Source organism: Myotis lucifugus, unplaced genomic scaffold, assembly GCF_000147115.1.
Source record: "Myotis lucifugus unplaced genomic scaffold, Myoluc2.0 scaffold_481, whole genome shotgun sequence".
In the NCBI taxonomy this organism is placed as follows: domain Eukaryota; kingdom Metazoa; phylum Chordata; class Mammalia; order Chiroptera; family Vespertilionidae; genus Myotis; species Myotis lucifugus.
In genome coordinates, this window is record NW_005871529.1 from 624622 (window position 1) to 650880 (window position 26259).

The following is a 26259-nucleotide window of genomic DNA, read 5'->3' on the forward strand; positions in this document are numbered from 1 at the left end:
AGCAGATTATTTTACTTAAATACTAGGTAAAGTTGATAATCTAGCATGCCTAGCCCACTCTATCTTTTAACAAAAATCACTGAACGTTAACCATAATGTCAAAATTGTATATTTTAAAAGTAATATAAAACTTCTAAATCAGCATTTGTAGCTGGACTTTAGATGGGTGTGTTTAATTTTATATTCTAAAATCTGTAGAAGGAAGTGGATATTTTGGGGACTAGATCAATTTTGAGAAATTGTGAGGGAGAGAAAAATTCAATAACACAAAAATAACATCTTAGAATAAAAGTTTTAATTTAATTTTATTCTAATTGTAATAATATGCCTTTACTATTTTTATTCTCCAAATGTTTCTTAGATTATTATATTTTGATAAGATATACTCTAAAGTAGTCTTAGTATGGACAATTCAAACCAAAATAATAACATATGCCTTCTTGGATACAGTGTAATGATCTAGGTCAGTGGTTGGCAAACTCATTAGTCAACAGAGCCAAATATCAACAGTACAACGATTGAAATTTCTTTTGAGAGCCAAATTTTTAAAACTTAAACTATATAGGTAGGTACATTGTTATTAACTTAATTAGGGTACTCCTAAGGTGTAGGAAGAGCCACATTCAAGGGGCCAAAGAGCCGCATGTGGCTCGCGAGCCGCAGTTTGCCGACCACGGAGATTCTAGGTGGACATATATTTTTTTCAGAAATGTCTACACTTGTTTGACTTTTTAAAAAAAACTCTCTACTGGAAAAATGCAAACCCCTATGTAATATACCAAATTCACACACAGTTCCAAATCAGGATGACAACTTGTAAGTTATGCACTTGTCTGAGTAGATAGAATGCTAGATACAATGCTATTTGTCTAGGTAAAGCTTCCCAGTGGTTCTGTTGCTTATGACTATTAATAGTCAACTGGCCTGCCAACAAAGGCTCAGTTTAAACTGTTGATCCTTTTCCCCATGTGAAAAAAGCAAAATCAGTGTGATATTTTCAAATCCAACCCTTTCTAGGGAGTATGATATTTCAGGGTTGTAATATTTTTGTTCTATTTAGCTCACCTTATTGTTTTCCTCTCTACTTCCTTCCTACTTTCACACGGACTCATATCAGCTAATTCATGAAAAGGTTATCAATATATGGCCAAGTTCTTGTCTTGTTTTCCGACCTCACATAAGGAAGGTTTCTCATCTGGCGAAGAGACAAATCTCAATGATTTTTGCTTTCTTCCTTTTTTTCAGAGGGGGGAGAAGGGGTTCAGGCCTAAGACAAGAAGCTAGTTCAAACAGTTTTTAATCACCTTTCTCCCTCAACCCAGTCTATGTTGTATAAGTAAAATCTGACAGGAGTTTGGTTTGATAAATTTGGTGGAAATGCTTGAGTCTCTGGCTACACATGTAATGATTAGAATTTGTGTTGTCTGTTCAGACACTGACATTTACAGATGAAAGATATACATAGCACCTATATAGTTTTTTATTTTTATTTTTTTTGGATGAATCTTGATCCCTCTCCATCCCACCCCACCCTGACCCCTAGGGTTTATTTTTATAAAAGGGAATATTTTAAGCCTCAGTTTGAGGGTGTGTTAGGTAATAAATAAAAACCAATTGGCTGCTAGTCACTTATTTCCAGGACCATCTTTAAACACAATATTTTCAAAAAATATGAAATGGTTGTGAATTGCTTTTTTCCCCACTCTGTCATGCCAATTTATCAAAAACAAACGAATTCATGCATGCTTTATTTCAATTCCTCTGTGAAAAACGCATATATACCTGCTATGAGAGTTCTCAGCAGAATCCATAGCAGTTGTGCTTTTAACATGTCAATTTTTGAAATCTGTCAGAAAGGAAAGGTAACATTCAGTCTTGTCATCAGCACTGCTGAGAAATGAAATCATGAACTTCTAGCACTGGTTTGACATGAACTCTGTGACCAACAGATGCGTGGTCCTCGTTTGTACGTTATATACACCGGCCTGCGGTAATAGATCCTACAACCCTCACTTGAAGAAAGGGAAGAGCCCAGTTTTTGTACCATAGAAATCTATCGTACCCTATATATTATTATTATTTTTTTAATCTTCTTGATAATTCTAGCAAGGTACAGACTCTCTGACTAGATTGAAGTGTTTCTTACTGTCTTTCAAATTAGAATCAGAGCGAAGCAAGATCATTGCAACAATAGAAAACATCCTTTTACTGGTGAGAGGCTTTTGCTTCAGGACCACCATGTCAACTGCTATTTTTAGGTTCAAACAGAAAACATGTAAAGAGCACTACTGTCGTCTAAGCAATAAGTCCTAATGCCACTGTAGTTACTGGAGCAGCATCGATCAAAGGCATCATGGTGACCCCGAGCACGAATCTTCTCTCTTTCCCTCAGGTTTGCTGGCAGCTGTGTCTCAGAAAAAGCTGTCTTCAGCAAGGCAGAAGCAGGTAAGAGAAATGACATTAGAAGTCTATGTCCCATCCTGAGTTGTCATCGGGTGGTGGTTCGTCACTGTCCTCAGGGAAACTGTCAAAATTGCTTGTGTCTGTGGGTGATGCAACCTAGAAATGAGAGAATGAACGGTAACAGCGTGTCTGAATTTTTAGCAAATCCCATGATTGATGGTAAAATAGCATTTTTTATTCATTCCCTAATCAAATGGCTGTGTTGTTTTGTTGTTGTTGGGTTTTTTTGTTTGTTTGTTTTTTGTTTTTTTTTTTTAAGTGTCCACTGGATAGCAGGTTTTGTGCTTGGTGGAATGGGAGTCACAGTGGTGAGTACAAATAAATATGGTTCTTGCCCTCATGGAGTTTTTACTCTAGTAAGAAATATACTGCTATTTTGTGATTATGGTTATCTATAGATTTTTGTGATTATTTGTTGTACATTTTGGTCAGTGCTATGAAAGAGAAAAGGTGCCATGAGAGTATAAGTGTTGTCATGGAAAGCCTCTTTGAAAAAGTATTCTTTTAAACCTACAAATCAATGAGTTCGATCAAGAGTATAGCACATGCAAAGGTCCTGAGGTGAGAGAGCACTCCATGCTGAAGTAACCAAGAGAGGCTACCTTGGCTGCTAAGAGAGAGGGGAGTGGGGTGAGAAATAGGTCAATGGGGAGGAGTCAGGTTATATAGAGCCTTGTAGGCCATCTTAAGGATTTTGTATATTTATTCCATGTAGAATAATGAGCCATTTCTAAACTCAAGCAAAACTCTTGCAAATTTACTGGGCACAGTTCAATCTGTAGAGCATTGGTAAAAGTAGTGAAGAGGCACACTTGTTTTCCCTCATATTCTAATACAGATACAAATGTACCCATTTAATATTACCACTACATAAATGGAGACCCCTGATAAATTTAGTTTGGGATAGTATAGGCTTAATATTTATTCCTTCAAGTTTCTCATTCTCTTGTTCTAAAAACAAAACTTCATGAATGCAATTAGCATTTGTAATGCGAGACATGGTAATGCCATTTTCCTTTTGTTTGTAAATAAACATAAACATTAACATAGAAATGAATCTTTAGAAGTAGGGATATGTTTCTGTCTAAAGAGCAGTCTTGAGTAAGTCCAAAACGAAGGACATACATATGAAGGGCTCAGGACCACAAAGCTCCCCACTCCCCTTAGTTAAGATGCAGCATTGAATGAAAAATATAATGTGATCCATTAAAACCTATTTCAACTCCTTAGTCTCCTTAGTGGACTGGCTATTTAACAAAAGAGTGTTTAAGAAGAGAATTCTTTTTTCTCCCCTAGAGTCTGATAAAAGAAAAAAAGAACACAGTTGTGTCTGATAGTGGCTCAAAGTAATATGGGGGCAGAATTTCATCTTTTTATGGCTGGGTACTATTCCATTGTATATATGTAAACATCTTCTTTATCCAATCATCCATTGGAGGACACATAGATTGTTTCCTTTCCTTGACTATTGTGAATAATGATGCAATAAATATAGGAGTACAAATACCTTTATGAATTAAGTGTTTTCAAAATTTTGGGGGTAGATATCCAGAAGAGGGATTGCTAGGTATTATAATTGGTCTATTCGTAATTTTTTTTAGGAACATCCATACTGTTTTCCATAGAGGCTGCACCAATCTACATTCCCACCAGCAATGCACCAGGGTTCTCTTTTTTCCACATCCTCTCCAACACTTGTTTTTTCTTGTCTTGTTGATAACAACCATTCGAATGATTGGTTTGCATTTGCATTTCCCTCATAGCTAGTGGAGTTGAGCATCTCTTGATGTACCTGTTGGCCATATGGATGTCTTCCTGGGAAAGTGTCTGTTCAGGTCCTCTGCCTACTTTTTAATTGGTTAGGATTTTTGTTGTTGTTGTTGAGTTGAATGAGTTCTTTGTTTTGGATAGAAGAACCTTATCAAAAGTAACATTTGCAAATGTTACCCTCATTTAATTGGTTGCCTTTTCTGTTGATGGTTCCTTTTGCTGTGCAGAAATTTTTAATTTGATGTAGTCCCATCCATTTATTTTCACATTTACTTCCCTTGATTTTGGGGTCAAGTTCACAAAAACCCCTTTGAGACCCAGATCCATAGTTTAGAATCAACATTTTCTTCTATGTATTTTATTGTTTTAGGTCTTATACTCTAATCTTTAACCCATTTTGAATGATGAACTTTTGTATATGGTGCCAGATAGCAGTCTAGTTTCAGTCTTTTGCATGTGGCTTTCCAATTTTCCAAACGGCATTTATTGAAGAGGCTTTCTTTATTGTGTTTTGGACATTTTATGAGAAATTAGCCGCCCATATATGTGTGGCTTTATTTCTGGGCTCTCAATTCTCTTCCATTTTTGTGTGTCTATTTTTCTGCCAATACCATATTGTTTTGAATATTGTGGCTTTTTAATACAGTTTGAAGACAGGAACAAGGGAGGAGGAACTATGTGGGGGCATAAATGAAACATTTTGGCCAGGAATCCATAGCTGTTGAAAATTGTTGCTGGTCTGCTGACCATACCCTACCAGAAACCAGGGGGTAAAGGAATGCTTTGATGTTGCTCTTATGGGTACCAGTGGTTCTCAACCTTCTGGCCCTTTAAATACATTTCCTCATGTTGTGACCCAACCATAAAATTATTTTCGTTGCTACTTCATAACTGTAATGTTGCTACTGTTATGAATCGTAATGTAAATATCTGATATGCAGGATGGTCTTAGGAGACCCCTGTGAAAGGGTCGTTCGACCGCCAAAGGGGTCGCGACCCACAGGTTGAGAACCGCTGGTATACTATTGGAGACAACGGTAGAGAGTAAACAGGATTCATAAATAAAAAATAACATACATTATCCTAACTCACCCAAGTATACTCACATAATATACTGTATACTGAACATACGTGAAGAAATATAAAGTATACATGTTTCTAGTAATAATTCATGAATATGACAAATTCATTAAAGTTGTTGAATAATGTATCCTTATTCTTGGGTAATGATGTATAGAGTTTGTAATGGAAAAAAAAAACACACCTGGTTGCTGGAGATTCAGTATACTCTTCTGTCTATGCCAGTATATATTTAACACTTACCATACTAAAAGTCAGCTTTTATTCACAAATGAAATAAACTTAAATGAGAATGAATATAGTCAAAAAAGGTAATGTTAAAATACATATATAATAACCATCTCCCAGCTTATCTGTTTTTAAGCTTGGGTTTTAGATGTAATTATTTTAATGTGGTACTTCTGTTATCTTTACAGTTTTATGTTATAATCAGATGAAATATAAAATAGATTTTTGATGACAGACAAATGCCTTCATGTGGACAAACACAGTCAAACTGGAAGGTCTACTTACACTTGGTATTATAGGAGGTGTTAAGGTGCCTTTTCTTAAGCCTTCCCAATTAAAGCCCTCAAACCATCTAGGAAAGGAAAAAAGTAAGAGTTAAAAGCATTTTACCTCAGTTAAAACCTTCTCAATGCAACATATATGATGGCCATGACTGATGGAAAGTGATTAGGGAAACATCTTCAAGGTGACAACAATGTTTTCCATTTAATTGCAGATTTTAAAAAATTAGCTTATTTTGTGGAATGCATCTTTCAAGAAATTGAAATGTCAACTCTTTTAACACCAATTAAAAAGCAACTCCTTTTTATTCTAGTAATTTCAGTCATAATGTCTGTACGACCTTGTTCCTATACTATCATTATAACTTTAAAAATGTCATAACATGTTTGGCCCTGTGTCTTACTGAATATTTTATTTTAAGCAAGCAGAATCAGGCATGAAAAGTCAGGACAGAACATTATCTTTCCATCTTTGTCACTGATTCATTAGGGAGCCTCAGTTAATTAACCTTTCTCATCTCATTTTCTTCTTTTTTTCTTTTTTAACACAGTGAAGATATTTTGTGGACAGCTTTTCTGTGAAAATGTGGACCAAATAACACAAAGGGGTTTTTTTTTGTTTGTTAGATTGGTTGTTGTTGGTTGTTGTTGTGTTTTTTGTCTTTTTGAAAAAGTTCTCCATTAGCAAATGCTTACACCAAACTCTTAGCAGACCTTTTAGATATTCACAGATATTGCAGTATATAAGTTACTCTGGTAGGGATGTGAATTTCCTGTAAGTATTATAGAAACAGATGAATAGAGAAAAAAAAAACAGGTTTGTCTGAGGTTAACTCTAGAACATCCAGCACCATGCATAAGGTCTGATATTTAAGATACTCTACTTTTTTAAAGACTATATTTTGTACTTGTTTTTCTTTATCTTATTATCGAATTAGGAACTGGTTGGAAAAATATTTTGTTTTTAATCAAGGAAATATGGGCATGATATGATGGAAGACTTTTTTTAAGTATTTTGGTAGGAAATGGAATCCTTGAATTAAAATATACATTTCCTCTGGCTAACTATATAAGTTATACAACCACTAACTTAAAAAACAAAATAAAAAACAGACTGGGGAAGTACTTGTCAGGTTTTTTAAACTTAAATTACAAGAAGAGAATACTTACTTGTGCTTTTGAATGTCTTTCACTCCATTTTTCAAATTCCCTAGTCTTTCTGATGGATTGTCCCTAAAAAAAAATAATTGTGGTAAGAAATCTATTTTTTTCACATTACCGGCCTTTCAAAATTAATGTGGTTGAAATGCTTACCTGCATAGTTTTTTAATTAAATTAGCAGCATTTTTGGCAATCTTCTTTGGAAATTCTATCATGTCAATCCCCCTCAATATGATGTTATAGGTTTTCATAGGATCTGGGCCTGAGAAAGGTGGGCTGCAGGAATGGAAGACATAAAAAGATACTTTTATTTTCTAAATAAGAAAACATAAATTGTTATAACTTCATAAAGGACGTCGATTCTTATTTTTATTTTTGGGCTTACATTGGAAAGACAATAGAAACCTTTCTCAGTAAGCTGCTTAGCAAGACCACAAATGTGTCAAGTTTGCCTGTTGTTCCTCTCCTTTCTCTGTGACTGGAATAGATGTGAACTAAATCTAAACCTAAAACTGGAGATAAATTAATCTTTCCGGGTCAGACTGTGAATACTTGAACAAAACCAGTAGCTAAGAAAGGAACTGGTGTGTGTAGAAGGGGGCTGTAGTTGTGAGAGGGATAGAGAATGGGTCCTGTTGGGACCTTTCTGATTATGAATGTTAAATGGAGCTAGCTACTCTGAACAGAATAAGCAAGGATAGAAGGAAGGGAGCAAAGGGGGAAATTTAGCCTACTTTATTAGGATTTGTTGCCTTAGAAAATCTCTCACTGGATCATTTACTTTACTTGTTCTCAATTCTTGGTGTTCAGGAGGTTACATGGCTCATAGAAAGCTCTACCCTGTTCTCTGAAATCTTGTAGTTACTGCCATTCTCCTATTATTTGCTCTGGTACACTTTATTGGCATATCTGTGAGAGATTGCCTGCACTTTAGTTCCTCTACCATTCTGTAGTGGTTAACTGATCTATATATTAACATGCCTTGCTTTTTTAAGATCCATCTATTATTTCCAAATTTTATTCCAACCAGAAGTCATTAGATATGACAGGCAGGACCATATCACTTTGGGGCCATCCTCATAGTCCAAGGTTTGTCAGCATAATACCTAGTAACCATTCACACCCAGATAAATATGCAGAAGTGAAATCGCTGTATCATAGGGTAGTTGTATTTTGTATCTTTACTGTTGAAAGTTATACATATGTACCCTTTTTTTCCCATTGAACCCTTCTAGCCCACCCATACCTTCACCACACTATTGTCTGTGTCCATGAGTTATGTATATAACTTATTTGGTTAATTTCTTCCCACCCACCCATCCCCGCCTTCCCTCTTAGATTCATCAGTCTGTTCCATGTTTCTATGTCTCTGAATCTATTTTGTTCATCAGTTTATTTTTTTCTTTAGATTCCACATATAAGTGATATCATGGGATACTTATCTTCCTTTGACTGGCTTATTTCACTTAGCATAATACTCTCTAGGTCCCTCCATGCAGTCTCAAAGGGTAAGAGATTCTTCTTTTTTACTGCTGCATAATATTCCACAGTATAAATGTACCACAGTTTTTTAATCCATTCATCTACTGATGGGCACGTGGGCAGTTTCTAGATCTTAGTTATTGTAAGTTGCACTGCTATGAACATAGGGGTGCATGCATTCTTTCTGATTGATGTTTCAGGTTTTTTAGGATATATTCCTAGAAGTGGGATCACTGGGTCAAATGGAAGTTCCATATTTAGTTTTTTTGAGGAAACTCCATACTGTTTTCCACAATGGCTGCAGCAATCTGCATTCTCACCAGCAGTGTACTGGGGTTCCCTTTTCTCCATATCCTCACCAGCACTTGTCATTTGTTGATGATAGCCATTCTGACAGATGTGAGGTGATTCCTCATTGTCATTTTGATTCGCATCTCTCATATGATTAGTGACTTTGACCATTTTTTTCATATGTCTCTTGGCCTTCTGTATATCCACTTTAGAAAAGTGTCTATTTAGGTTCTTTGGACATTTTTAAATTGGATTGTTTGTTTTCCTTTAGTTAAGTTGTATGAGTTCATTACATATTTTGGATATTAACACCTTATTAGATGTATCATTGCCAAATATGTTCTTCCATACCGTGGGCTCCCTTTCCATTTTGTTGATGGTTTCCTTTTACTGTGCAGAAGATTTTTATTTTGATATAGTCCCATTTGTTTATTTTCTCCTTTGTTTCCCTTGCTCTAAGAGATGTATTAGCAACCATATTGCTATGAGAGCTGTCTGGGATTTTTCTGCCTGTTTTCTTCTAAGATTTTTATAGTTTCTTGACTTATATTTAAGTCCTTTAACCATTTTGAGTTTATTTTGTGTATGGTATAAGTTGGTGGTCTAGTTTTATTTTTTTTTTTGCATGTATCTGTCCAATTTTCCCAACACCATTTATTAAAGAGACTGTCTTGACTCCATTGTATGCTCTTGCCTCCATTGTCAAATATTAATTGAGTGTAATGGTTTGGGTCGATTTCTGGCTTCTCTGCCCCGTTCCATTGGTCTATATGCCTGTTCTTGTGCCAGTACCAGGTTTTTTGCTTATAGTGGCTTTGTAGTATAACTTGGTATCTGGTATTGTGATCCCTCTAACTTTGTTCTTCTGAAGATTGCTGTGGCTTTCTGGGGTCTTTCTTGGTTCCATACAAATTTTTAGAGTATTTGTCCTAGATCTCTAAAATATGCTGATGGTATTTTAATAGGGATTGCATTGGGTAGTGTGGACATTTTAATGATGTTGATTTTACCAATCCATGAACATGATATGTCTTCCTCTATCTCTTTTTTCAACATCCTGTAGTTTTACAAGTACAGGTGTTTATCACCTTGGTTAAGTTTACTCCTAAGTATCTTAATATCTTTGTTGCAATGATAAATGGGATTTTTTTAGTTTCTTTTTCTGAGAATTCATTATTGGTGTATAAAAATGCCATTGATTTTGGGGTGTTAATTTTGTATCCTGCTACAGTGCTGAATTCATTTATTAAATCTAGTAGTTTTTTTTTTTTTTGGTGGAGTCTTTAAGGTTTTCTATGTACAATATCATGTCATCTGTGAATAATGAGAGTTTTACTTCCTCCTTTCCAATTTGGATGCCTTTATTTCTTCTTTTCTGATCACCGTGGCTAGGACTTCCAGTACTATGTTGAATAAGAGTGGTGAAAGCGGACATCCCTGTATTGTTCCTGGTATTAGAGGAAATGGTTTTAGGTTTTACCTATTGAATATGATATTGGCTGTAGGTTTGTCACATATGGCTTTTATTATGTTGAGTATGATCTTTCTGCTCCACTTTGCTGAGAGTTTTTATCCAAAATAGGTTTTGAATTTTGCCAAATACTTTTTCTGTGTCTATTGATCTGATCATGTGATTTTTGTCTTTCAATTTATGTGATGTATCATGTTTATTGATTTGTGAATATTATAGCCTTGCACCCCTGGAATAAATCCCACTTGATCATGGTATATGATCATTTTAATATATTGCCAGAACTGATTTGATAATATTTCATTGAGGATTTTATTATCTATGTTAATTAGGGATATTGCCCTATAATTCTCTTTCTTTTTAGTGTCTTTATATGGTTTTGAAATTAGGATTATGCTAGCCTCATAAATATTTTTTATGATAATGATATAAGTATTTATGGTAATAAATTAAGTTCAGCTTTGGCCATACCACACAGATTGCTGTATTTTTTTTTGATTGCTGTATTTTTATTATTGTTTTTCTATTCCATAATTCCTATGACCCTGTGGTTATTTAGAAAAGTGCTTTTTAAGTATGTAGACTTTTTAATTTCACTGTGTGGTAGTTAATAGAGTTTTCTTCTATTCATGATATAATTGATTTTTATAGCAATTCAAAGAACACCAGAAAGGTTATTTATCCACCTATACACATGTATGTATATTAAATTCAACCCCTCTATTGTCCAAATCTTATATGTATTTATGCTTCTACTTAATTTGTCACATATCCAAAACAGTTTACCTTTCTGTCAATAACAAAAATTAAATTATCTGTAACCTAACCTAATTTTCTTTATTTAAAATCAAATTAGAAGTTTCAAGAGCAATAATTTAAAGTGCCTACAAATAAAATTAAAAGCACAGCATAACTATTCCGGGAAATGATAGGAAGCACTCCATAAATCCTAATGGCTACTATGCTCTAGACCAGTGGTTCTCAACCTTCCTAATGCCGCGACCCTTTAATACAGTTCCTCATGTTGTGGTGACCCCCAATTTCATTGTTACAAATTGAACATAATTAAAGCATAGTGATTAATCACAAAAATAATATGTAATTATATATGTGTTTTCCGATTGGTCTTAGCCGACCCCAAAGGGGTCGCCACCCACAGGCTGAGAATCGCTGCTCTAGACACTCTTCTAAGTGCTTCATACATTCATTGAATCCTAAGAGCAATGAGTCTAAAGATCTTTAGTCTTCCTCTCATATTTACTGTAGCGACTAAGTTATCTTAACTAATTTTTTCACATCCTACTTCATTCTCATCCATTTCTTTTCACTCTCCCTATCTTATCCTGGGCTCTCAGCTTCCTATATCTAAATTATTGAAATGGTCTTCTAACTAGCCTCCCCATCCATCTTTCAATTTGCCCTACACATTTCTGCTAGCTGTTTTTTCTTAAATATGACAATGTATACCACTCCTTTGTCAGAAAATACTCAATGATTTTCTCTCTGGATGGAGTTCAAGTATAGCAATTAGGATTCTTGAAAGGTGATTAATTGATTTCCCGTTATTTTTTAAATAAAAAATAATATTTTTTTATTTTAAAATATTAAAACAGTAGATGTTTTCTGGTCAATTTTCACCATGTTCCTGAATTTTCTCACTACTGTTTCTCTATTTGTCATGTCTCACTTCCAGAAATGCCCATTTCCATTGCTTGCTCTCTGCATTCTTACTCTAAGGCCTAGCTGCAATCTTTTCTTCTTTGAAACCAGCCTTCTGAACTCTATAGATTATAATGATCCTATTCTCATTTTCCTGAGTGCATGGCTTGGTGGTATTTTTCTTTTCCTCAAGAAGTTTATAGTCTGTTTTATACCTGCTAGTATCCATAGCACCCTTTTTAGTTGTTTACGACTATAGCATTATTACATAAAAAACTTGCAAAGCATTCAAATTTCATTTAAATATAAAAATTCCTAACAGATTCTTTTATTTATATAAATAGTTGACCCTGGATAGTTTTTATATAACTATAACTTACCTTGCTGCATTGTTGGCTAAATGACTAAGCTCAAAGATCTTACAGAAAGATACTAGATCGTTCCATATTCCCATACATATAAAGAATTGGCAATAATGAGACTCTTTCCTCTATGAGCATAACTATTTGTAGTAAGAAGATATGGTGAAAAGCACTTTAACATGGTCTAATGAGAGTGACTAAGGCAGGCATGTGTAGCTGTTTTCTGGTCTATTTTCACCAGCAGTTCTCTATCAATGTCCATACCTGCCAGTCAGAAGTTCATACATTAGAATTCCCAGTGACCAGTAGTCGGCTGAAATGTCATGGCCTTTGTTCAGGATGATCTCTGGGGCTACATACTCTGGAGTCCCGCAAAAAGTCCATGTTTTCTTTCCAAATCCTATTTTCTTTGCAAAGCCAAAATCCACCTTACAGAGAGAAAAACAAGGTATCTCAAGCCCCTTTTGATTAAGTTTAAAGGCAAGAAATCACTTTAATGAAGGACACTGATGACAATAATAATAAAAAAATAAAAACAGATACGTTATAGTCCTGTCTTCTAAAAGGAGTCATCTATATTCCAAACAAAGACTGCCTGATCAAACTTGGTTTCAATGGGGTAAGTTGAAATTTGAGTAGAGGATAAAATTCACATCATTAACAGTAAAAAAAAAATTTTTTTTCTAGAAATACTTTCCATTTTTTTCTTGTTTACGCCAATGGCTGTTGGGTACAGATAAATAATTTCTCATTTACTCAAAATGTTTAAAAACACTAGTTGGACCTACTTGACATATTTTCCAGCATATACATGATTTCTGCTGCATTTAGTGAAATTGAGAATTCATTAATATTAATTAAGAAGACACTTTACTGTTGAAGAAGCTAATAACAAAGTTATGGGACCAATGACTGCTCTTGGTAAACACAGATATAAAAATTAAGATGTTTCTTTTATTTTTCTAAAAACCATTTGAAGGAAACTTAAATGCAGAAAATCTATTTTTTTCTAAACAATTTGGTTGAGACTACACGTAATTAATTGCCATTTATTTGATTTCTTTGAAAATCTTACACTGAATAAAAAGTTTCAAAGTTAAAATATTGAAACTGGTACAGACAAGAATCAAAGCCTTCAAAAGTCATGCATTTAAAAACATATAAATAAATTAGAACTTCCCTTCTACACTAGGTCTTTAGAGTTCTTGACTACATTTAAAAATATTTTTATTACTACTGCTATTGTTATTAACATGGTCTGGAAATTGTCTGCAAAGCCCATTTTTTCCATTTGCATTATTCTCAAATCTAAAATATTAAAATGATTAATAATTTTCCATAATATAAAACCCAATTTACTTTGGATGCAGAAAGCCAGCTAGAAAAAACTTCTAGCTCTTCTAGGTCTAGGAACACATGCCAGCAAGCATGAGTCCACGTCAGCATGTTTTGCCAGGATGTTATTAATTCAAACCTAGCCAATTTAATTCCTCATAACTTTAAAGAATAGTTGCTTGAAAATAGTAACACTAAAATCTGCTTTTAAGAAAAGTTATAATACATAAAATGAAAAAATGAGATTTTATGTTAGCAAGTGAACACCGCTTTATAAACCAATATTTTAAAACTTCAGGGCAGAGAATGTGGGAAGTACACTGACCAGTTTGGCGTAACCTCGGTGATCCAGGATGAGATTTTCTGGCTTGAGGTCCCTATAGATGATTCCTTTGGAATGCAGATAGGCAAAAGCTTCTACCACACATGCTGTGTAAAATCTGGTTGTAGAATCTTCAAATGAACCTCTGAGACACAGAATATGGGTAGAAAAGTATATAAGAAATTCATTTCTTTCATAAGGTCTTATTTCTCATTTCACTATATTCCTGTACCAAAATTTGACCCCAGAGACCAAATCCTACTGGCCAAATGGCATCTGATTGCCATGGCTTTGGGTTTTCAAAGGCATTTAAATATTAAGTCAAGGAATTCTTTGCCCTTATGAATAGGATAGTTTAATCTAACTTCCTGAAAACATTAAAGAAGAGTTCAAACACCACGTTTCATGTACTTGGTGGCTTTCTCCCAGTAGCCCAGTGACAGTTGTGGGCAGAAGAGAGACAAATCTTATTTTAGAGCTTATCTACCAACAGGCGTTTTTTAAAGGAGAGTTTTAGAGTTCAGTCATATTTATTCATGCAGGGCTTCTAAATAATATAGGTATGATTCATGAGAATGTGCTTAGAAGTTAATATTTTCAAGGACCACTTTGGAAATGAGTTGTGAGGCTTCCGATGCAATGATATCACAAGCGAGTACTCTGTGTTTGCAACTGATGTCAGCAAGACAAACAACACCCATTTCTACAACTGCTGCATTCTTATGAGGAAGACAACCTGGGGCTCGTGCCAAAGATAATTAGAAGGAAGAAGGTAATTGGATGGGAAAGTTTATTAGTAAACTTGATGATGATGATGGGCAGGAAAGCTCTCTTTGTCTCCGCCTCTCTCATGTATTTATCTAATGAAATAATAACAAAGGGAAAAGCCTTGGGATTTAAAGTTAACTCCTAGGTTCTAGGCCAGAACCTTATACTTTATTTTTAAGTGGAATTCCTTAAGAAGACCCACTATGATTTTTTTTCTCTTTTCCCAGCAGTAAACGCAATTTAATCATTTCATGATAATTCCAGAACATTAGTGTGAACATCAGCTCTTGAGGGGGCTAAGATGTAAGTTGAGGCTTTTCTCAGGCAGTTTTAGGTGGTGAGCAACAAGCGGGGCCCCAGACTGGGCTTTCACAAGCGTCACTGAGGCCAGTTTGCATTTTGATGACATTTGCTTCGTTTTCAATCCTGAGAAGTAATGTCTACCACAATAAATCAGTGAATCCAAGGCTAACGCAGCCACCATCAGGTCATTTTTCAAAAAATAAACAGTCTTTCAGAAAGGTATTCTTTACTTCAACCCGTAATATCCCCTGAGTTGTCACTTAAATAATTAGCTCTTCCCCAAAGAAATCTTTTTTTTGAAATACAATTTGAAGCATGATGCTATCTTTTCTTTTCTTAACTAGAATCTTAACTATGATTACTAAGATTTCAGTGTGTCTCTTCAACAATATCTGAACAACTGTGAATTATAAGGACAAGAAAAAGTTTAAAAAGATTTGCATCTATATTAGGAAATGAATAACATACTTTATGCTGCAACAGTCTTCTGAGGTGGAGCTATCTTTGCCAAGTTAACGCTATATAATCCTGTGTATTGGGAAAGGGGTTAAAGTAGTGCCTTTAAGGTCCTTTCTTCTTTGTGCTTAATTATGTGGGTTTGTTTATTGAGCAGTATATTCCTTGCAACTGAAGAGATTACTTGCATTAAATAGTCAGCAGCCATAATAGGTCATTACTAACCTATATGTAATAAATAATAGATCATTAGCACAGAACTTTAACTAGTTGAGTGCTGTATAAGACTTCAATTCTCCTCAATGGAGAGCATTACAAAGCAAAAGCAAAGCCCAAGCAAAACAAAACAAGGCATACATGAAATAGAGCCTTGCCCTATTTTACATTAGTTTTAATAAGAAAATTGATTACTTTCTTGTATCAGGAATGTCTAAATATAGTTTGGGTGGGCCTTTTGAAAAGCTTAAAAATTCTTGATTACTCTTAGAAGAGATGATTTCTGGAGCTGTGACTTTGGGCAACATATCTCTGCTTTTCTTACTACTCAGTTGTTAATGGAACCAAATGGACAAATGCAATGTTAACGTTGCAAGCAGAGTATAAACCCTTATGTGAGTGATCAATTTCTCATGAAAGCTCTACTGAAAGATATTTATATTTATATTCTGAATAAGCTGCTCATTAGCAGGAAGATAAAAAAATCTTAAAATAACTCAAAGTCATCAGAGAAGGCTCTATGTTAGGAATATGAAATCTAAAGCAAGAATCCTGAGCTCAAATCTGGGTTTCACTTACTGTGCAAACTAACTGTACCTTTCAGGGTCTCAGTATTTCCTCTGAAAAATTAGACTCATAATAGAAACTACCTCATTGGGATATCATGAGCATACAAGAATCAATGCATATATTTAAAATAAGTACTGGCATACTGCTAATAATATGTAATAGCCATTAAAATTGAGCACCAAAAAATCTCTTCTTTAGCCACTGTCTTAGTATAGGAAAATTGACTGATACAGAACAGGTCTAAAGTCATTAGATGGGGAGTTTACAACACCAATTATCACTGTTCTTGAGTATTTGCTGCTTCTTGCTACAAGGGCTAACTAACTCCCACAAGTCAGCTTTGAAGAGTCTAATGCTAATGTCTGTTCTTTTTACTTTTTCTATGCTTCTCCCAGATGTATGGAGAAATTACCCTTTTATTGCCTGCCAATCAAAACTCTCCCTTTTTTTTCATCAGGAAGTGAAATGACCACAAATCATTTCAGCCTTCAGTTCTTGGTGGCCCTGTTTATTGTTTCATGATTTCTCTTCTACTGAGGCATTTGGAATTTGGAAGGCTTCTAGAAAGCTGGTTTCCATTCGTTGATCAGATCTATATTGAGAACCTCCCATGTATAAATACATTTGTAACTGATTTTAAAAATCAAATGAAAACCTTGTCTCAAATATGTTTCCATGCTATATGACAAATCAACAATATATGGACACAAAATATGTATCAGCAACATGGTTTCATCACTAAATTTTTATGTAGGCAATTTGAGAATTTTAAAATACTCTTTTAGAAAGCAGTCACAAAGCATTATATTAGGGTGAAACAATGAAAAATTGCTATTGGAATTGGAAATGACAATGTAAATTTGAGCTAAAACAGAAATGACAACTTGTTTTATCAACACTTAGAAAGTGGCTTAAAGAAACAAATCACTGCCTCATAGCTTTTTGAAATGATAAATTATGCTTTGATTTGTGTCATTTTAATTAAAACAAGTAAGGAGTAGGTTCTTATACCTTTTAGAGAATGGGTTGCTATTTTAGCTAGGTGGCAGTATATAACAACGATTTTACTGAGAGAATTAGATGGTTAAGTATACATATTGATAGAGACATATTAAAATTTAATCATAATGTGCAATCTATCTGTCATAAACTGAATCTAGAAATGGCTGAATATAACAAAGACAAAGCATCTTTTGCCCAAAGGTAAATTCCCTCCTTTCACTGACTGGTAACAGCATCATTAATGAGTGTATAAACATGAAGTATTTCACAACCTGTGCAGGTTTCCTGCCGATTTAAAGTTTTGGAGGTGGAGGTAAATTCTTATAAAAACAGACTCACTTCCTTGAAGTACTTTCACTTGGTACCATCTATTATTAGATCATTTGAGATGGAATATAAATAATCACCCTCCATAGGGCTTCCGGTCAAGAGAGGGAGTAGGGAAATGTGCTCACCTCTTCCCATGACCACAGCAAAATTACAACTAAATTATAGAACCACCTGAAGTCTAGCTGAACACAAGCCCTATAACTAAGGGTATAAAGAGGAAGCTGTGACAAGGCCGGGAGTGGCAGGTATAGGAAAGAGCAGGTCCCATACCCAGGTGTGACAGTGAAGAATCAAGAGGGACATCTTGGCTGTGGAGGTCCCCTCTGAGGAGGTATGGAGCCAGCCCCATACCCAGCTCCCCGCCCAGGACACCAGTGTCAGCAAGAGGAGTCCCCATTACATAAGGCGATGAAAACTAGTGGTGATTGCATTCTGAGTGAGACTGAGGACCACTGGAGTCCCAGGCATTCCTCTCTAGGGGCTGAGCATGGATTTGCTCACTCACAAACTCACTAGTTTTGGGCTTCAGTGCAGAGGCAGCAGCCCAAATAGTGACAGGCACATATGGGTAGGAACTGAGTTAACTGGCTTCAGGGTGAAGGCTGGAGGAGTAAGGGTTGGGGCAGCTGTCTCTGGAGACTGAAGCGCTGGTAGGCACAGGCAAGTGCCAAATCTGCATTCACCTGGATTATATCATTCTCCTCACCCTGAGACTCTGCCACACCCAACTCACTTGTCCAGCTGAACCTCTTCCAGCGGCTCCCCCACACAAGGGGCCTGTTCCAACTCAGGCTACGGATTTTCCTAAAACCTCCCAAAGGCCCACAAACCCCGACAAGCAGCAGCCAAACTCTGTGCCCTTTATTTCTTGCTAAGTGCTCTCAAACCTGGCACAGGAGGTGACCAGTCTCACTTTGCATTTTAACTCCCATCAGGTGGCTCCAAGCCTGGTGTAAGCTGCAGCCACTGTGGGCCGAGAGCACAGCTTCAACTAAGTGGCCATAAACCCAGCACAATGATGGCTGGCCTCTGCCCACACTGTGGTGCCCACCACAGGGTGTTAAACCTGGTACTAGTGGCAACCAACCTCGGTTCACAGCATAGCTTTCCCCAGGTGCCTCCAAGCCGAGCACCAGCAGCAACCAAGCATAGATCACTTTGCAGCTTCCACTGGGTGGCCTCAGGCTGGGCACAAGCAGCAGCTGACTTTGGCCTGCTCTGGAGAACCTCCAGAACCCCTGCCCCTGGTGGCCAGCTTCAGAACACACCAGAGCTCCGCCTCACCAGCTCCACAAATGACAAACCCAAAGTGTAGACCAGGCTGGCACCGGAGCCTCCCTCAGACACCTCTTGCTCCATGGGGTCAGCTCCTGCACCACAGCCTGTCCTCTGCAGTAATGGCCAATCCTCACAGTCAGCCTGAGAATCACTTCCCCAGTGATACGTCAACCGCAATCAAAACCACTACAACAGGAGGGTGCCACACCATAGCTTTAATTCTCTTGGACCTCAATCCTCAATGCCAACACAATATATTCTCTTGTATGCTTGTATTTACCTTAAGTTAGATACCATAATACAATTAGGAATGAGACTTTAAATCAGTATCTTGCAAAGAACCACTTGTTCTATTCTGGGATATCTACAAAGTAACAAGTTGTCAAAAAATAAGGTGGCATTCTGGGAACATCAAGGCTATGGTTTCAGAAAGAGTGGGAGAGATGAGACTATAACAAAGAGAAAAAAATGTCTAAAGCTGAATGTTGAAAGGAACAAGGATGAGTTTTAAATGTTATTAGATCATAAATAGAAAATGATGAAACGATCATTTATAGGAAAAAAATTGTGGTCTTTCTTTTAAATAAACATTTAGGGTTGGTAATAATCTCCTGAGACATTTTATAGAATGTATTTTTAAAGGAGACTGTTTGCTAATTATCCAAATATGAGATGGAAAATTAATTTTGCATAATTAAAAGAAACAAATAAGCACCAACTAGACCAACTTTACTTTCCCTGAAAGGACAAAAAGAAGTAACTCTAAATTAGATTGTGTACATGAAATACTGCTTATAAATGGATTGATTTTCTTTTTCCTAAGACCAGCTAAGGCCTGAAAGGGATGGCTGGAAACTTTTATTAATTTTGAAACCAAGGAGTAATGTAAAGTTAGAGGAAAAAGTTACTTTGGCAAAAATTCCCAGTGTCAGGAAAGATAGACAGCCCATCTGGAGAAGGAATGGAGCAAAAAACTGAGAGTGAGAATCCAGGTTGCGACTGTACAGTTGCTCTTTCTCCTCATGCTACAAGCAATGAGTTAAATTCTAGGTATATAGTTGTCTGATACATACAACTTTCTTTATACATACCTCACTAGGTGCCATTCTTTTTTTAAATATATCTTTATTGATTTCAGAGAGGAAGGGAGAGAGAGAGATAGAAACATCAATGATAAGAGAGAATCATTGATCGCTGTCTCCTGCAGGACCCCTACTGGAGATCAATTTGGCAACCCAGGCACTTGCCCTTGACCGGAATTGAATCTAGGACCCTTCAGTCCGCAGGCCGACAATCTATCCACGGAGCCAAACCGGCTAGGGCGAGTAGGTGCCATTCTTATTGTGGTTGTGGTCTAATCATATATTATTAGTTATAAATCTGAAACAGTGAGTTTCATATTTATAGTAAATTATATGTGTGTGGTAGGTTGTGCTCCATATTTACATTACCTTTTGAAAGATAAGCACATGTAAAATGTAAATATGACTTTTATACTTCATAATAATCGACTCTTTTTAGACCATCATAGTCAACTACATTGTCAAAGACATGATAGAAATTTCTTAAAGCTCCTACCTATCCCTGAGAATGGTCCACAGCTCTCCACCTAGGCAAGCTTCCATCAACATATACAAATATTTGCTGTCCTTAAATGTTCTGTATAGTCTGTGAATTGCAAACAAGAAAACAAAGGTTACAAACATTATTGCCTTTGAGAAGCATGTAAATGTTTTGAGTGCCATGATTACAGTCTTATTCTTGCTTTGCCAAGCTTGAAATTTTATTAAAAAGATGAGAGAGATCTGAATTTGCAAATGAGGAACAGGAGGTAATGGCTCCTAAGACTCACACACTGTCGGGGGCTAGTCTCTCCTCTGAAATGTATTAATCCCAGTCATTATGGACACAGAGGCCTTCTTGGTATTCCTCTAATTACAATCTGGTTGATGTTTCAAGCATGGACTCTTGAGCAATAGTTAGTGGTTATAAATATGCAGTGAACATAGCTGTAAAGTAGGTTATGTTTTACAAATATAACGTATGAAATTTGTGTGCTGTTCCCTTAATATATTCATGTTGTAATCTGTTTTCAGCAAATGCCACAGGCAAATTAATTAGAAAAGCTTCTGCATTTAAAGAAACTCCCCATTATTCTCTTATTAGTGCGTTGGTTGAGTAGTCATTGCATTTTTAGAAAATATTTAAAATGCTCAGATACTTAAAGATAAAATAGTCTGATATTTTGTCTTTCGAGCACCAGAAGTCTATGCAGAGTTTTGGAGTAACAGAGAGGATAAAAAAGAAATGTTAGACACTCTGATTTTCCCTTTGGGAAAAGCATGTTCTTTTCCCAGAATCTGATTCTCTTGGGGGGAAAAAAAAGATAGTCAACTTCTTTGCAAAATCTTTCTTAAAATGATTGTGTGTGTGAATGAAATGTGTGGTGGTGCGTGTAAGTGGCAGGGGTTTTGCGGTTGATTTGCACTTGGAGTTGGGGCTGTAGTCCCTGGGGCAGGATCCTCACCTCACTATGAAGTCGGAGTGAGCCCCCTGCATGATCTGCTTCTCGGAGCGAATGTGCTCCTGTTGTCTTGTATCCACAATGTGGCGTTTCTTGAGAATCTTCATTGCAAAGGTTTTGGATTCTTCACTTTTCAACTGGACCTTAAAGAAAGGCGGAAGGAAGTCAGAAAATGACTATATTGTTAATACACCGAGTTCATTCTCAATCCCAAATTAACAGGTGCATGCAGCACTGAAGTGACACCCAACCACCACCTGAATCACACAATAAATCCTTGCTGGAGCTGGGTTTAACATCCAGGCTCACAACTATTGTCTAGTCTCATTGCATTAGATCAGATGAATTTTAATTTCACTGGATTCCCAAATAATTTTGTGCCCACTTGAATTAGAAGGGAAATATACTTGACTCTCATCTCATTTAATATGCTTGAGTATACTTGATAGTTTTTCTCCTTCAATCAAAACAGTAGAAACCTACCTTCTCCAATTTTACTGCAAGTGAGTGTGGCAAAGGTAGGATCATATGGGCCTTAATGTTCTGTCTCTTTAGTCCTGTCCACAAACACTTCACAAGTTGTAAAAGTATCTACTTCTATTCTTTTTTAACCTCCCAGTTTGCCCTTTATTCCAGTTACAAGGAGGAGAAGAAAAGTGTAGCAAGATGTTTTTTAAGAGATTAAAAAAATAATTTTTTTCAAACATAAGCTTTATTTTTCCCTCCAAGATGGCCTTTTCTCAAGGATTTAGTAATAGAAAGGAAATAAATTCTGGTATCTAGAGATAAGTTAGACCTATTACATATTTTGGAGCAGAGGAAAGGAATGATTTAGCGCTATCATTTTAATAACAATAGAGTACGGTTATTGATTTCAAAACCTTTTGAGAACGTGTTCCACAACAGTATTCCTACCTTCCTGGCAATGATGGGCTCCTGAAAAGAGGCTGTACTCTGAACGTTAGTAATTCTAATCGTATATTAAATATCCTGGGTCTAAAGGAATTCTTTTATAATCTCATATCTGTTTTCTGATGTGTTATGGAATTGTGCACCTGAAACCTGGATAATTTTGTTAACCAGAATCACCCCAGTAAATTCAACAAAAAGGATTAAAAAATTACAGCTAATTAGATGCTTCCCTATTGGGACACATCTAGGGAAATTGATTAAAAATATTTCAAGAGATATTGAAAACTCTTTTTCTTCTCAGATATGCACGATAGCTTTAATCCTCTTGGACCTCAATCCTTACTCCTTAGGTGTACTAACTGGGAGACCTAAGCTGTGCCTTGATGTCCCCAAGGCCTCCCTGCCTCTGTTGCAGCCCCACATGGCTCCCTGGGGCTCTGGAGTCCTCGGGCAGGCTGGTGATCTGTGTTTATTGTTTTACATAAAAATTTAACAAGGTGACTTGTAATGAAAATGTGAGATAGAAGTAATCACTTAATAGCAATTTTAAAGTGTTATCATCTAGGGCTCTCCCTCAACAGAATCCTCAAGATAATGCCAAACGGCCCACATTATTCGGTAATAATGAAAGCCTTGAGGAAATAACATGACAAGCTATATCGTATTTTCAGCTGAAATATCACAGTCCCCTCTTTAGTCGTGAATTGTTTAGGCTTCATCTGCAGGGATAGCAAAGTTCTTAAGAGCCTTCTTCAAATACACATGTACGAATCGAATTAATGTGGCAAGTTCCTTAGAAGAGAATATGAGGGTACTTCAAATAAATGGGCCACAGTTTGCTGCCAGCATTACTGAATCTCTATGACAGGCTAGAGGGGGAGAATGGATAATTAAAAATGCCTTAAGCCAAAGACACTCTACTCCATCTGTGAAACTCTTTAAAAGGACCGATTAGTGTGAGACAAATGAATTCCGTTGTAGTACATAGTAGAGCACAAAATGTGAAAACCTGCTTCTAAAAGAAATCTGGACAGATAGGAACAATGGCATGAAAAATGAGCTGTGTTACTCGAATTTAGAGAAGAAACAAAATTATATTTCTCTTTAGAGTCTTAGTTAAATGACTGAATACTCTTGTGTACTTCACACATCGAGTGTAAAAATATTCTCTTTAGTTATAACACATTTTCACTGTGCACTGGGTGGGAGAAAAGAACTTAGCCTTTAGGGTCACAGGTCTGGACTTCAATCCTGACTTCAATTAAGGTCTTGCTGTCTCTTACAGAGTTATTGTAACCTTAAATTGGAAAGTGCCCCCAAATGGGCATTCCTTGATGATCTCTCTTCTCTTTAAAACAAAGCCAGATCAAGTCATGACTCCTTTGCTCAAAACCCTCCAGTGGCTTCAGATCTCACTCGTGGCAAAGACAAAACTGTCACAAAGGCCTACAAGGTCCTACACCACCTGGACGCCTGCTACTCACGAGCCTCACTTCTCTGTCAGTCACAATGGCCACCTTGCTGGTCCTTGAGTATACCAAGCAAGCTTTTGGGGCAGCTCTTGGCCCAGGCTATTTGCTTGTGCCTGAATATTCTTCACAGACATCCCCAAGAGTCAGCCTCTCAGTTCCCTGAGCTCTTTGCTCAAATGTTTCCTAATCAGAGTCTCTCTTCACACAAGTCTACGTAAAAGTGGAACCACCCCCTTCTCCCTTTAGTGTTCTCTATAGCTCTCATCACAAGCTAATGCACTCAATCATTTAGTTACTTACTTATTTAGTATTTTTCTCCTCTCACAAGTGTGAAAGCAACCTGAGATTGATGATTCTTTTTATTTACTCTGTCTGACAGAGAGTAAATGCTCATGAAATATTTGTTGACTAAGCGAATCAAGGAAAGCATGAAATAAACCAGGATTATTTATTGCTGGCAAAGCCATCACAGCATCTAAGCTCCACACTTAACAGGAGAAAAACCAGGGAAGCTAATATTTGGTATCTTTCTTCTTTCCAAAAGTACCCTCAGTTATGCATCAAAAGGGAAGAAAAGATTTAATGCCCAACAGGAAATATACATGACAAAAGATTTATATGATTAGCCCTGAATTTTCCAATTCTATAAGATGTTTTAACTTTGTCTTCCTTGAATGACTAACATGTGATATTCTCAATTATAAGTATTACTAGATTTAATACAATCATATCTAGGATAGTGTCCACTTGACTGCCGACTAGCTCCTGGGTTAGCTCTTGGGAATATGGCCATCTCTTTAGACTTTTTCTAGCCTTCACAACTCTCTAGTCCTCTTTAATTAATAAATTCTATAATTCCAAGTATATTTATCATTTCTTATAATAAACAGCGTATTGCTGTTTTAACTACACCCATATGTTTATGTCACTCTAGTCAGGATATTAGGTTAAAAATTTTACCTACTTTGCTATTTCCTAAATAGTTTTGAACTTTATATTGGGAAGAATTTAGGGACATAAGTGAAGTCATCAGAAGGAAGTCAGAGAGAAAGAGGGAAAAAACCTTCATTAACCATAAACTGCTGGGCACGTCCGTAAACATTATTTCATTTAGTCCTAACGTCAACTTTCAACAGCAGAAGGAAGGTTTTGTTGTGTTTTTACAAATGCTTCATAATCAATAACAACAGCAGCTAATGTTTGCAATGATCTTATTTAGGTGTATAGTGTAAGTTTTCTTACTTAATCTTCCTGGCACCCCGTTGAAGATACAATTCTCATTTTTCAGAGGAGCAAATTAAGGATCGCCAGAAAGGATAATATATGGCCCCAGGCCACAAAGTGATCAAGGGGCAGAACTGGATCTTTTTGGCCCGAGCTATTTCCATTATGTGCTGCTGCCCATCAGCTGAATAAAGCATAGTGATTGATGCTGTACAAATGAGAGTTCAATGGAATTGGCTAACTCATAGACTCTGTGGGAAAAGCTGAATCATGTATCATTACCTTTAAGCTTCACTCATGCTAGACATGTAGTTTGAGAAACCAGCCAAAACCTTGCTTTCATTTTCCTAGGCACTTACAGAGACCTCAATATGTTATCAGAGACCTGGGCACTTTGGTGCTTGAATCCTGCAAGAAGAAGCCAAGGGCGGTTGGGGGGAGTAGGGGAGAGAGAAGAGAGTGATAACAGATGATTGGTGGCAGATGGCTGCTGCCAATGGGAAGTAGGTAGAAGCTACAGAGATCTTTGGGAGTCAGTCTTATTGGTTGCCAATTTAGTAAATATGAATTACAAACAGTTTACAGAAACCTACAGCCTATCTACTAAGGCTTTCTGTTTCATCTTTGCTTGAGTGCAGGCAGCCCTAGAATCAGAACCACTGTTTGCACTTGCAAAGCCCTCACTAGTTCCTTAGAGCATAGCACTTAGAATGTCTACTTCCGTTTTAAACTAGAATGCCACAGACTCACAGAATCCCAGCACCTAACAGGGCAGTCAGAGCACCGAGGACGACTGGTGGGAGCTAACTCAACAAAGTTGGTCTGTTATGCGGAAGCTGATTCTCTGAATAAAGTCCAAGGAACATGTTCATGACAAATCTTCCCCTGATAAACTGACAGCTGCCTCAAGATCACTGAAGAATGTTCAACTCTCAGATGAGCTATGCCAAATTGCCGGGGTGTGCTTCTCTCCACTCTGGTTATAGTTCTTAATCAGATTCACCGAATTAGGCAAAGGGCTCATAATAAAACTTTCACAACCAAGTAAACCAGTAAACTAACTCTCAGATTTTCTACTCATGCATAAGCTCTAGGCCAGCTGTGGGCAAACTACAGGCCACGGGCCAGATCCGGCCCGTTTGAAATGAATAAAACTAAAAAAAAAAAAGACCGTACCCTTTTATGTAATGATGTTTACTTTGAATTTATATTAGTTCACACAAACACTCCATCCATGCTTTTGTTTCCGGCCTCCGGTCCAGTTTAAGAACCCATTGTGGCCCTCGAGTCAAAAAGTTT

General features: G+C 36.5%; 1 protein-coding gene across 1 annotated transcript; it reads right to left on the bottom strand.

Moving 5' to 3' along the window:
• Positions 1-1735: 1735 nt before the first annotated feature.
• On the bottom strand, positions 1736-21490 carry LOC102423726 (cGMP-dependent protein kinase 1). The gene is made up of 8 exons (XM_014445744.2): positions 21356-21490; positions 20407-20496; positions 13909-14050; positions 12513-12676; positions 7137-7259; positions 6993-7055; positions 5827-5893; positions 1736-2559 (listed from the first exon to the last, which is right to left on the bottom strand). The coding sequence occupies exons 1-8, from the start codon at positions 21457-21459 to the stop codon at positions 2461-2463; spliced, it is 852 nt and encodes a 283-aa protein (XP_014301230.1). The 5' UTR covers positions 21460-21490; the 3' UTR covers positions 1736-2460.
• Positions 21491-26259: the final 4769 nt, after the last annotated feature.